The 14,474-nt window shown below is 34.0% G+C and overlaps 1 protein-coding gene across 1 annotated transcript; it reads right to left on the reverse strand.

The window, feature by feature from the left end:
• Positions 1-337: 337 nt before the first annotated feature.
• Positions 338-5,329, reverse strand: LOC120627129 (ras-related protein Rab-18). Its single transcript, XM_039894984.1, has 5 exons — positions 5,012-5,329; positions 2,869-3,036; positions 2,137-2,278; positions 1,326-1,448; positions 338-859 (listed from the first exon to the last, which is right to left on the reverse strand). The coding sequence occupies exons 1-5, from the start codon at positions 5,071-5,073 to the stop codon at positions 746-748; spliced, it is 609 nt and encodes a 202-aa protein (XP_039750918.1). The 5' UTR covers positions 5,074-5,329; the 3' UTR covers positions 338-745.
• Positions 5,330-14,474: the final 9,145 nt, after the last annotated feature.

Consider the following 14,474-nt stretch of genomic DNA (forward strand, 5'->3'; position numbering starts at 1 on the left):
ACTTGAATAGGTACGCCTCGCAAACAGGCATTATTATTGAAAATATTTAGATTATTTTTAATAATATAATAACGCGAGCGGTGTACCTTATCTAATGCATCCAATGTTTATACAAAACAGAGCCAATGTAAATTTCAAGTTTTGTATCAATATGCCGAGGATTTAGATAGGCAAATTAGAAGAAGAAACACTTTATTCCGTGTATAACATACAGGAAAATAAACAGTAAGGAGTATACAGAACACAATGTAGGCGGCCTTATTGCTGCAAGCAATCTCTTACAGGCAACCTTCGTAGAAAGGACTACAGCAAGAGAACGGGATACAACTCATGGATATCCCAAAAAGGTTTAAAAAATATTTAAATAAAAAAATCGTTTGTATTTTTTTTTTAATAATTGGACACCCCCAGTCACCACCTCTGTGTGAAGAATACTTTAAACCTTGCACGGAAGTAACGACTAAAACGGCGTACCGAAGTTATACGAGGAATTTGGGATAAAAAATGAAAACCGATATAAAACACATGCTCAAAATTACCTATTTTACTTCACACACTGTGTGAAAAACGCCTCGGATTGAAAATATAAGGATCAAGGTATGTCTAAAACAGAATTAGTTACGACATAGCAAGGAAAATAATTTTTCTTTAAGACACTTTTTATCTTCAACGAAAATTATGGTTTCTAGCAAAAGGCATTTTTTATACATATAAAAATACAAGTAAATCTATACAATGTATGGAATTAAATACTACAGGATCCGTAACAAGATTCCTCCTGTTCTCTACCTTCTTCATTTGCTACGCGAATGTTTGAAGACGATCCGGTGGTTTCCCATAGACCTGGCGTTTCTATGATCTACGAGTGAAAGAGAATATCTAAAGTAAGAACACATAAAAATCATACATATAAAAATTGTATACGCATCTAAAAAAAACAAATACTTTAAGTTAAAATATTTGACATTTCCTCGAAATATAAGTAAAAACACTAGAAAAAATATAAAACTGACGTATTTACGTTACTTTTTACATCTACGGCATTAATGTTTAATACATTTTTCACAAAATGCTGTTTTAAGGTCAAGCTTTGTACAAAATTAATAAGCATTTCCCAGAAGCAAATGGTAAAATGCCGTTTAAATCCTTAATTTTGAATAATGATATTTTAAAGGTTGTTATAAATCCCACAACTTCAACTCTGTGTACATCTAAGAGGTATATTTCTGCTTTCTTTGAATAGGATAATAAAATTAAAAGGTAACTTGAACTATTTTCTTTTAAAAACCTTGAAGAACAGAAGCACTTTCATTTCTATAACTTACCTTTTGCACTAACTCTTCAAATGCCAAGTTTATACCCTCTTGAGTCTTTGCACTGCTTTCTATAAAAAGCATCCTGTGTTTTTGTGCAAACGCTTGACCTGCTTCTCTGGGTACTGCACGTGGCTAGAGAAAAAAATATATCTTACGACTTATTATATTTTATTCTACGGCTCAAGTAAGGGACAGACTGCCTGTCTCACTGTTAGCAAGTTAAGATGGAGTCTAAAATAAAAGTTCTTCTCGGAGGGGTATGGCAATTTTTTAACCCGTGTATCGTAAGAGAACACTAAATTCCTTAAGTTAATCCAATAGTAAAAAATATATATTTCTACTATTTAAGACTCGGTGAAACTTAATTTAACAGATTATTTTTTAAAAACCTATTTTTTTAAATTATAGTTTTTTACTTTTATATTGTTCAACGTGTAACCGAATTATGAAATACTGTTGAAGGGTGCATAAGTATATATCGTAAGGAATCACCCTGTAAGAATATTAAATCAAAAGAAGCTTATTTATTTTACCTTACAAACTTATTCGAAACATTCTAAGTGGTTACTTCTGACAACCCTATTAAAGATAAAAGGCTGACCCTCGCATAGTACGCATAGGGGTCAGCCCTACGCCACGCGACGCGTACGTAATAAAGTGACAGGAGTTACAATTATGCATGTTATGTAAAAACTATGGCACTGGTTTGCACAAAAACTATTCGTTTCGGTTTCACAGATAATCTCAGAGACAGTAAATATTTCGGTTTTTATTTACATGTTGTATGAGTAATAAATTTTCGATATTAAACTATACAAACCTTGTCAATTTTATTCCCAACAACTAGGCAGACAATATTTTTCTTTGTAGTGTATACTTGTAGTTCTTCAACCCATTCATTTAACTTTTGTAGAGTTTTAGGTTCAGAGACGTCATATACTAAAATTGCTCCATGAGCATCTCTAAAACAAAAATAAGTAGGTAATAAAGAAAAACCATTTAATTATTATTATTGTGTGATTGAAAAGAATACATAAAAGTTCAAACTGAGAACAACTAAAGTAATTGAACACCCTATATGAATTTTATTTTAAACTTAAACACTCAACTTTGTACATATCATACTTTTATTAAATAAATAAATAAATTATTAATAGTATTGCATTTATTGTAATAATAGTTTTTTATTCATGTAAACCAATCACAGGCACTTATGAAAATTCATACATAAGTATATTAATACCGTTATTGGAAAGTGTTTGTAATAGAGTAAACATAATAATAAACTAGTCTTTTATTGAACTAAATCTTTGAATTTGAACTTTGAAATTTCTTTTAAATGCTTAAAAAAGATAGGCTCTACTTTTCAACCTGGAGCATAAGTCCACAACTTTCAAAACTGAGATGGATAGAACACAATATTAAGCTTTAGAAGATGCAATAATAATATTTTTAACAGATTGCTGTTTACTTCATATGGAAAAATATGGTTATATAATGTATATGAAGAAGTAACAGCTTCATAGTTATGTTACTATTTACTTAACTATACCTGTAAAAACTGTTGGTCAAAGTCCTGTACCGTTCCTGGCCTGCAGTATCCCAGATACCAAGTTTGACCTTCAAACCGTTGACTTCCATAACCTTGCACTTGTAGTCCACTCCAATAGTGGCAGGGAATGATGCATTGTAGTCTCCTGTTGTGAATGCCAGGATAATACTAAAATGGGAATCAGAATTCAAATAGGTATCAGGCACCTATATCAAGTTATCTTGTAATATATTTTTTAAGGGTATTAATTGACAGACTAACTTCCTTCCTAACTTTCTATAGTGTGAGATCACAACATGTTCCATTCTAAGTTTTCTCTACTAAGCGATTTTTGTAATTCTTTTGAGAAATAAAAATCTTAAACTACACTAAACAGATGGCCCCTCATATAGGAAGCATAGTATGGCAAGTGGAAAACTATTGCCTATAAACAAAACAATACATTGCAGAGCAAGCAAGAAATGTATCATACTAAGTGCAACTAGCTGGTTAAACCTCATTTTCATCATCATCATCATCAAGTCAACCTATTACCAGCCCACAACAGGGCATCAGTCTCCTCCAACAATGAGAAGAAGTTTAGGCTGTGGTCCACCACGATGGCCCAGGGTGGATTGGTGGATTCAAAACATGTTTGCAAACAATATGGAGAACTTTTAGGCATGCAGATTACCTCACAGTATTTTCCTTCATTGTTGAAGGTAAGGTTTAATTACATAAAACACACATAAGTTAGAAAAGTTAAAGGAACATGCAAGGATTTGAATTCAGCCTCCCAAAGGGTAATTTGAGCTCCTAACCACTGGGTTATTGCTGATTAAACCTCAAATAAAACCTGCCTGTAATTATATCTACCAGTATTATTAGTAATAATAACACACACATAAGGGTTCAAAATCAGCATAGTATTTCTTGATCATGATATGAAAGGAACCCAAAATATTTAAAAGAATGAGTCAATTTTACTAAAATGGTTACTCAAGGAGTGGTTCTGGTATTTGAGACCTTTAATTGTAGAATGGTACTATTTTTATAATAATAGTGTAAATACAAGTATATATGTAAACAATATATAGTATGTCATACTGAAGATACATAAGTGTCATATATCTTTATATATTGTTTATACTAGTACTAATAAAAAATATTAGACACAATTATAATTAATAACATAAATACTATGTCAGGGATGCAGCTTAATAAAAACTAAGATAATTCAATTAAATAATCTAACCTTGTTCATAAGGCCTTGTAGAATACTGGTGTTATAGCAAGTATTTACTCAAAAAAATGTATGAATATTGTTAATATATAAAGTTGTAGACAGGTCACAGTGCCCATGCAGCATATATTGAAAAACACAACATTTTGCTATCATTACTCATCCAAAAAATTATAATTGAATCTCAAACTCAGAAGATTTACTTCAAAAATCAATGCTCTTGGGGTTTATAAACAAGTTATTAATTGATTCAACTTTGTTAATACAGTATTGACTTAATATTATAAATGTAGTGGGTGCTCGCATTTGGGTCCACGTTTATTACAGTTTTTACAATTTCTGTGGAAACCATAATTTTTTCTTAGCCTATGATGCTCTCCATCTTTTCAATGAACTCTATGGCAAAAATTAAGTTTATTGGTTGCTTAGATAAGACATAAAGTAAGGACAAACAAACACAAGTTTACATTTATAATATTTTGTTTGGCTCTGATTCTCTTTTACATTCTATAGGTGAGCTTTTATCTGGTTAGGCAAGAAATATCATGCAATATTTACACTTCTTAGCGTAACCCACTCCTAACCACAAATTGTTGATTGTTGAAAACTGGGCATTCCTTGTATGAAATACTGTCTAAATTGAACATCACAAAATACATTTGGTGCGGTTGATCTCTACGCCATTGAGAATTAAATCGAGAATCAAAGACCTGTTAACTTGACAAATGTATTTACTGTAGGCTACAATAACAATGACAAGCATTTTTACGTGAAATTTTCATAAACTTGAAGAAATACTTTGCATATTCTATAGTATACATAACTTTATACGTAAATTGTATGACATCATGGGCAATTTAGCAGTAAAATAATATTTTGCGTGAATGACTCACAGTAGTTTTAACAAAGGTAAAAACTTACCTAGATTTACCAACACCGCTCTCTCCAATAACCAAGATCTTTAATGTCGTAACATAATCCATTTTATAGTCCAAAGTCGATCTGCAATCTAGTAATCGGCGTGAAAAGGATGTTTTTGTTCCTTTGTTTAAACAGGGCGGAAGTGACACTGTTTATGGGGTTTGTATTATATAAATGCCCACGAAGGTTGAATATTCACTGCACTGATACCAAAAAACGATTGGAGTTTCAATTATTTCCTAATTTCATTACAAAACTCGCAATAAAAACAATACACATGAAATAAAAATGACATTTTGCGTCTTCAAATCGTGTGACGTTTCATGACGTTTGTGCGTTTTGTTAGTGCTATCGATATTGGTAATATTTTTAGTCCCAGAACAATTAAGTATGATGAAATATTAGTGTAAAATTTAAAGATCAATAAAAAGCTACAATTTTGTAGCTTTTTATTGATCTAAAGTATCAATTATATATTTTGCATAAGGCGAGTTATTTGTAATTGCTTACCGAATATTCTTGGCAATTTTTAACCATTTATCCTCACTGGGAACTATTCTACACTATTTTTGAGCAATATTGTAAGTAAATTTACCTTAAAAATTGAAGATTTTCAACGAAGATTTTCGTGGTTAATCAACATTTATTAAATATAAAAGTTACGATATGGTGGTGTGTGTGGTGTGATGAGTGTAGTATGTCGAACAGTTCGTGAAATACCTACCGACAAAAAGAACACGAAAGCGGGTAGTCAGACAACCAAATTGACATCTCATACCTACGCAGTCCCGTCGTGACCACCTGGGTACCTTTGAACTATATTTAATAAATACCTAAAAAATCTTCTAATTTTTGTCGACTTGCCAGGCGCAGTGGTCAGACCTGCGGCGAGAGGTCCGGGGTTCTCTTCGTCTGGTCTGGTCATGGCTAGTTACACCCTACAAAGACGTGCTGCCAAGCGATTTAGCCAAGTGTTACGGTACGATGTCGCGTAATTAGGGGCATGGGTTTATGAAATTGCCATATCCGCTAACACGTTAGCACTGCTTCATCACTTACCTATCTATATCGTTACCACCAGTTAAGATTGGAGTCAAGGGTTTAAACAAAATAGAATAAAAAATTAATAATTAAGTTAAGACAACAAAAAATTATTAAATAAAAACAAAAAAATATTTATAAAATTATTACAACAATTATTATTGTGACTTAACAATTATTCATTGTAAAGTCAACATCTCCTGAGGATGCTCCGGTGTCGGAGCGAAACGTGCGTAGAGGGTACATTGCCGAAGATCTGTTTGGTGTGGAGTTCTCCTGCTTTTCGCGGACTATAGCAAATGAAGCTTCATAATATATCATGGATTTCCGCAAAGTAACACCGGCTTTATAAATTGAAAAATTGAAATAATGTCACTGAGTTTTCACAAAATAATAAAATAGTTAAGGTTGCTACATAAGCTGACACCCAGTAGACTTTGAATGCATTCAAAATTCATTTATATCAAATATTAGGCATAATAATATAAGCACCTTTAAAACGTCAAGTACCTATGCTTGTAGTGACTCTACAAGCGGTTTGGAAGGCAGATTCTACCGACAAGAAGCGTCAGCAGTTGCTCGTTTCTGGCATCATTTTACAATTTAACAATCATTGTTCTATCTTGTGTGCAGTGGCGTGCACTCCATACATGAACAAAAGCACTGCATACCCTAAAATTTATATATAACTCGTATAAGAGGATGATTTTGCCGTTTTATGCAAATTTCCTGCTGTATGCATACCCTGGTAAGAAACCCAGTGCACGCCACTGCTTGTGTGTAATGCAAGCGGAGCGGCTTGCTCCCAAGCAACCTCAATGTAACAGAAGTGTTTTAATACATTCTTTAAACCTACCTAAGTGAAGGTATATCTACGAGTAATATTACCTTCGGTTTGGTAACTGTCCGTCCGTCCTGTTCGCTAGCTAAAATCTTTGGATCTATATTGGAATCTCGTCTCTATCTACTCGAGAGGGAGTAATGTCGAAGATGCCATCAACTCGATGTTCCTGCTAAAGCATCAAGGCAGCTTCAACTTTATCTTCAAAGCGTACGACTTGTATAGTAAAGACAGGTTAGTCGGTCAGATCTGCAGTTGTATATTTCAATTTATATTTCGCACCATATTACAATCAACGGGTAGGTAAAAGCGTGCATAATAAATTCTGCTTCGCAAATCCCAAAAACAATGGATGTTCTAACGCAAAATTGGCTAAATAAATCTAATGCGACAACCAAAGGGGATAGGGCAATGGGATTCAGAGACGCATTAGTGAAACTGAGATTTATTCACGAATTGAATAATAAACCCCCGCTATTCACGGTTGAAGAACGGGTGAATTTGAATAAAGGTCTACGTTAATATGGCCCGCGTTCAAAGCTCATATAAGTCCCATAGAAAAGGTCCGCAAACGAATTTGAAAATACGGCAGAAAACTGCGATCTTTTATCGAATGAGAATGCATTGGTATAGTCGTTCGAGCCGGATATGAAAAAACTTTGAAAGAAAGTAGGTTATTTTTGACGTGACAACGTCTTATAAATTGGTTTGCCGGGTGACACTTCAAGAAACGTTACGCTCCGCTCACGTTATGCGCTCACAATGAGAGCGAGTGAGAGGCACGCGTCCCTTCCACTCGGGCATGGTTAGCCCGCCTAAGAGCGAGAGAGACAGACATAAAAAGTGAAAGGCACGCGTCCCTTTGTAGTAAACGCTGTTTCATTGTACGCAAATGTATTGCAAGTTATTGTATGTATATTTGTATATAAATACGTATGTATGTGTAAAGGTAAAAATAAAATTTTGTTAATATGAAATTCAGTGCGAGATTCTTTGTATAAATTAATGTTTTAAATATAATTCTTTGTATAAATAAATGTTTTAAATTGTTACTATTATTTCATCCTTCTTCCTACTATACGAATGAATATTCACATTAAAATTATTTTACCACTTAAAGTCGTTGTCACGTAAAACTTTCGCCCATATACCGACTTTACAGGCAACCAATTTTTCTTTGTACAAGACAAGATGGCTTAGTAAAACTTGAACCACCTAAAGAAACGCAATCTATTAAAAATAATACGAAGTGGCACATGCTGTACAAAATTACCTATTTTGATTGTTTTGATATTTTGGCTGCTCTTTTGGGTTTTTCTTAGTAATCTTGTTAATTTAGGTATATTGCAATTTTTTAGTATTTATCATTTAGTATATTGTACTTTTATTTGACCTATACCACAATAAAATCACCTTACTCTCATCCTAGGGTAGCTAGAGGAGATCTCTTATAGAGATAAGCTTTCCTTTATACACTTCATGCATCATATGTTTACATTCACAATTTATGGTACATAAATAACATTGTTTGTAAGGATACCTACTCAGCGAAAACCGGAGAAAGAAAGACCATCTGCTCCTTAAGCAGATGCAGAATGACAGATATATACATCTTAATAACATGCAATGTTAAAGAAAAACCTAACGGAACATAAAAAAACAGTTATTTTTTATCCTCGCTGAAATTGATCAAAAGTAAAAAAATAGTCACAAGTTAAAAATATCTTTATTCAAGTAGACCACTTTTGATGCGTACATTAAATGAGAAATGTATACCTACACGGTTGTGAGATGATGGCGATAACCATATTCGTAAACTCAAAACTAAGAAACTATTTGCCTAAAGTTTAAAATTTTAATAGTCATATGTAAAATAAACTCAAAATATATAAGAAAACTAGCGGACCCCAGCCTGTTCTGTCGGGCTGATTAGTGAATCTAAACCATCCAGGGTGCCACCCAAACGCATACCAAAAAATTCATTCAAATCGGTCCAGCTTAGGAGGAGTTCAGTGACATACACCCGCACACGAGAAATATATATATAAAGATTAGCTGTTGCCCGCGACTTTGTCTGCCTTTAATTTAGTTTTTTGATGTGGCATTAAATTTAGTTGTAGTTCTAAAAAAAATTAAAAGTATTCAATATCGCTAAGCCTTGAATGAGGGGTTTAGTTTAGTTAGTTAGAACAGTCTTCGATCCCAACGTCGAAGGGATAAAGGAAAGGACACAATAAAATAAACGCCTGCGTCGATCTGGTGGCCATGCAATAAAATAATCATTAATTCATTCGTTCAACAGATATAAGTTTCAAAGTAGTAGGGCGCGTCATTTACGTTGCCATTGATACACAATATCGCCCTAGTTGTAACGAAATAAAGAGAACTTTTGTCGCACGCCCCATAGAGCTCAGACCTACATACTCTCAATGCAGTGCCCCACTCTGACCTCCTTCTTGCCTTGTCTTTATCTATAGCAATCAATGTAGGTAACTACACGTACTATATTTTTTCTTTTACTACAAGTTAGCCCTTAACTGCAATCTTACCTGGTGGTAAGAGAAGGTGGATGCAATCTCAGATGTTAGCAGGATAACCTGTTAGGGAGTTTGATAGTCATACTCCTAATAGCTTTATACGCGACATCGTGCAAGAACACTAATTCACTGTTTCTAATTCTTTGTCGTTGGGTGGTAACTAGCCATGGCCAGACTAGAGAAAATTCAGAAATTATAAATTCGCAATTTAATCGAATCCGGAACCTCCTACTTAAATTCATAGCGCTGTTATTACTGTTAGTCGCGTTTAAGCAGAATGGATCGGTGTGGGTGCTTTAAATCTTTCAAATTCTTATTCATCATCATCAACCCGTTCCCCTACAGGGCACAGGTCTCCTCCCACAATAAGAAGGGGTCCACCACGTTGGGCCAGTGCGTATGGTGAACTTCAAACACCTACCAACATTATGGATAACTCGCAGGCATGCAGTTTTCTTCACGATGTTTTTATTTGGGCTTGGAAACTGTATTCTAGTTTACTGTCACCACGCGACTCAAATTGTTATGGAGTTATTAAATTACGACTTTTTGTCTTCGATACAAAACTGCATTATCACACAAACGTGGATGAGAGTGGCAAGTCGCTGTAGTTATCGACAAAAAATGCTAAGCGATTAAGAGTTCCGGAATGATTTCGCGTAAAAACAGATGAGGGGTATCGGTTCACTAAATCCCCATTTCCTCTAACAGGCTAACCCGATTGCATCATCACTTACCACCAGGTGGAATTGTAGCCAAGGGCTAACTTGTAGTGGAATAAAAAAAAATAAGACTTTAGAAACTTACACTGAGGCTCAATAACTCAATGGTAGGGGAAGATTTGCACCCGGCAAATCTTTCCCTACCATTGAGTTATTGAGACATGAATTATTCTAGAAGCATCTCAGTTAACATGAATGCCCGTTATAAAGCTACCATTACATCAAGTAAACCACGGTCCATATAACCTATCCTTTGTAAGAAAATGTAGGGTTGAAACACGAGGTATCTTTCAATATTTAAAAATGAATTCGTTTGTCTCACTATAACTCAAGCACGGCTGAACCGATTCGGCTAATTTAGGGCTTGAAATATTTATGGCAGTCTAGGGAAGGTTTAAATGAGGAAAATACTAAAAAACTACCGTAATATATATCATTATTTCGTACATGTGCTTGTCACCTAACTCCTCCTAAGCGCATATGTTGTAGGGATGGGGTGTGGAGCCCTGTGATTCTGGATTGGCAACCGCGCACTGGTCATAGAAGCATCGGCTGAACAAAAGCTTGATGGAGGGATTATATCGTAGAGGTAGCAGGGAAGATCTGGATGCAGCTAACCAGCTATAGACCGAGTTTGTGTTTAAATGAAAATGGCAGAGTCTAGCAGTGGATTTAAAAGGGCTGATGATGATGAATATTCGTCGAAGTCTAGGGAAGTTTGTACATACGTTACATTATATAATTAGATTTATTAGAAATACATAAATAAATATACTATATACAATACACAGATCGCCGTCTAGCCTCAAAGTAAGCGTAGCTTGTGTTATGGGTACTAAGGTAGTTGATGAATATTTTTATGAATAATATACATAATAACTTATAATATACAGATAGACACCCAGACACTGAAAAACAATCATGTTTATCACACAAAAATTTTCCAGAAATATTGTATTATAAATGTAACATATAATTGTGCTGTATAAATTGAAATAGAAATTGGTTCAAATGAGAAAATACTAAAAAACGACCGTCAAGTATACAATTCTCCCGTAAGTGTGCTTGTCACTTCATAAACAGCTGGTTCGTTCTTGATAAAATTTCGATTGAATATTTCAATGTTTGTCTGGTTGGTTTGAAAACCATGTTGGAACCGGTAGGTGGTACTGCTTTACTAGACAGGACGTCTGCCGAGTCCACTAGTTAATGAATGAAATATGGAACCTCAAACTCTATCACCTTCATTTCTTTGGAAGGCTTCGATGGTCTTGAGATTAGAATATTCGACCACAGATCAAGGTTCAAGGAATCGAAAGTCTCGCTTTAGGAAACTTGTAATGTTTTTATTCCCACCGGTTTCTAACCCTGTGTATTGAATTCGAGTTAAGCCAGTTGTAATAAATAAATAAATATACTACGACAATCCACACATCGCCAGCTAGCCCCAAAGTAAGCGTAGCTTGTGTTATGGGTAGATATTAAGATAACTGATATATATTTTCATTAATACCGAGACACTGAATAACGTCCATGTTAATCAAACAAACATTTTCTAGGTGTGGGACTTAGAAAGCAGAGTCGCTGCCGACTGCGCCAATCGGCCGTCGGCCGTTTGACTGACAAGAAGCCAGCATAAACTCAGCTTAAATAATTTGATATGATTTTTATACCACACCAAAAGAGCAGGAACTCGTACAACTTTTGAAGAAACCTAAGATCAGTGACAACCCTACAGTAACTCAACGTGATATGACCGCGTGACCCCTCTACTATGTAGCTTTATGGAAAATTAATTATTTACGGTGATCCCGGCTACTTTGTAATTTTAGCTGATGTTTTCTGCAAACTTTTGCACTTTTGCAAGTGCAAGTCCGTAACGACGCAGTCATTCTTTATTGTTTCGTGAAAAATGAGAATACTTTCAGAAACCAGTATGGAAATTTCGAGAACGAGATTGACCCACGAATTTGCTCGGATGGGCATCCATCGGAACACTGTATGAGATACCTTTTTGCTCAAAACTCCTTTCCACCTTAAGACTATTGGTCTTTGAAAGTACACGTTGACAGTAGCAGTAACATTCTCCTATCATAGTTTATTATGTAATGCAGTTATATATAAAATGTAATTAATTTTGAAATCATTTGCAAACGTTGTGAAAACCGGTAATAAGCTGAACATTCACTTAGCTCACAACGTAAAAACTTGGACAAGAAAAAATGTATTAGCGGTTGGTTTTCCTAAATAAATAAATAGTAACCTACTATATAAAGTAGGATAGTAATCCTACTCAACATCCTCCTAGAATCCTCCGCCTATTAGAATAAAAAAGGGTTCAGACTTCAGGCCGTAGTCTACCACGCTGGCCAAGTGCATATATATATATATATATATATATATATATATATAAATCGCAAATTTACTTACATAACTGCAATTACATAAGCATATGCCTTTAAAAGCATTTTTAAACCTAGGAAAGAATTAAAAAGGATGTCTGTTTATCGAATTAATAATTAATGAAAATATATCTAACAGCACCTCAGAAACCGGGCATGAGTCTTTTAGTTGTAGCCACTGATTTATTTTAATTATAATATAAAAATACATGTCCCATTTTAATGAAGACTGATTGATGTTTATAATTAAGTTTATTTTGTTATTAGGAAAAGGCAGAGCCCATTTATGTTTAATTATTTAGTATAACTAAAATTGATTAAAATGTCAGTTAAAATGTTTTGATTTATGTTTAGATACCAATGTTTTTTTTACAAAATTTTAAATTGAAAGTGAAGCTATAGATGGATATATATTTATATAAATATATATGTCTATATATATAAATATATATATTTATGCCTATATATTTGTATTGGAAAAAATATTGTATGGTTTGTAAGTTAGTAACTACATTCATTAACTAAACACTAAACCGATGCGAGCCCTTATAGTCTAAGAACAAGCAATTGGTAAAACCTCAACAAACTTAGCAGTTGGTAATAATTACTAAGAATATCCTGTGAGTAAAAGACTCATATAAAAAGCATAAACCTAATTTCGGCATTGATGGTAGGAGAGCTGTAGCTTTGTGGAAAACCGATCAATCCGCGATTGTCGCAGGTTCAAATCCTGTCGGTTCCGAAATGTTTATATGAATTTATAAATTTAAATTGATATTTCCAGTAAATGTATTTAAAAATTTTACAAAAAAATTCGATATAAAGGTGTCATTGTTGAAGTTTAAAACATTTTAATCGAGAATTGTAGACATTTAAATTAAATCACTATTTTCGCAATACACTGTAGCCGAAACGGTGACTCACTGAGTTTGTCTTTCATTCATTCCGTTTATTGAACGACCGATTTCTGATTGAACGAATACCGATTTCGCGCATTAAACGCGGTAATGTGATTCGAATGAAGCAGATATGGGATAAAACAACGACTGTGTATGTAAGGATATGGATGGACAGTCTGATACGTTTTTTTATAAAGTAAAACTTCTTTAGGGGCTACTAGACAGTAACTCAGATTTATTGGGGTCAAAATATTTGGACAGTTGATTTTATTATTTAAAATTTTGTAGAGTAATACTTGATCGGATACCCAACGACGACTTTCTAATAAAGTTAATTTAAAGAAGTTTAATCTTTCGCTCTATAGTTGAAAGGAAGGAGGAAGAGTAACAAAGGCTACTTTAAAAAATAAAAACGGTTTGAACGGATATTTAAAAAAACCCGTAACCATAACCGTATAACTTTCGGACATCCATTGGGTATTGAATGTAAATACCTTACATAGTTTCAATCTAGAAATGGCATATTGAACGCTCACAGGTATACAACCGCAAATCTAATTCCTTATGCAGTAGCTGTATTGACTGCGTCTCGTGACAATTCGATTTTATTGAACTGCAGCAATCATATCGGCGGTAAGGGTTATATGGATGCGAACAAAAATAGGACAGACAGATTTTGTTGTATCTTTTCCCCAGCTTGAGAAGCACTCTAATGTTTTCTTTTAATTATTGGTATCTTCTCTAATCACATTGTTCAATTATTATCGGTGCTTCATCAAGCGATATTAAGTAAATCAAGTAATGTGATTCTAAAGCACATAATTAGGAATAAACTTTTCATCCCTTTTTTAGTAGTAATAGCAATAATTGCTTACCTTAAGCAAATGACCCACCCAATAGTTAGTTGAAAATCATCGAATAAAAATGGAGCATCATTTCGCAGGGCATGCCGGGAACACGTTCTATGAAGTTCCGCCCTGTGTCCTCAATGTGTCCTGAGACGTAATTTAAAAAAATCTAT

This window comes from Pararge aegeria, chromosome 10 (assembly GCF_905163445.1).
Source record: "Pararge aegeria chromosome 10, ilParAegt1.1, whole genome shotgun sequence".
Classification (NCBI taxonomy): domain Eukaryota; kingdom Metazoa; phylum Arthropoda; class Insecta; order Lepidoptera; family Nymphalidae; genus Pararge; species Pararge aegeria.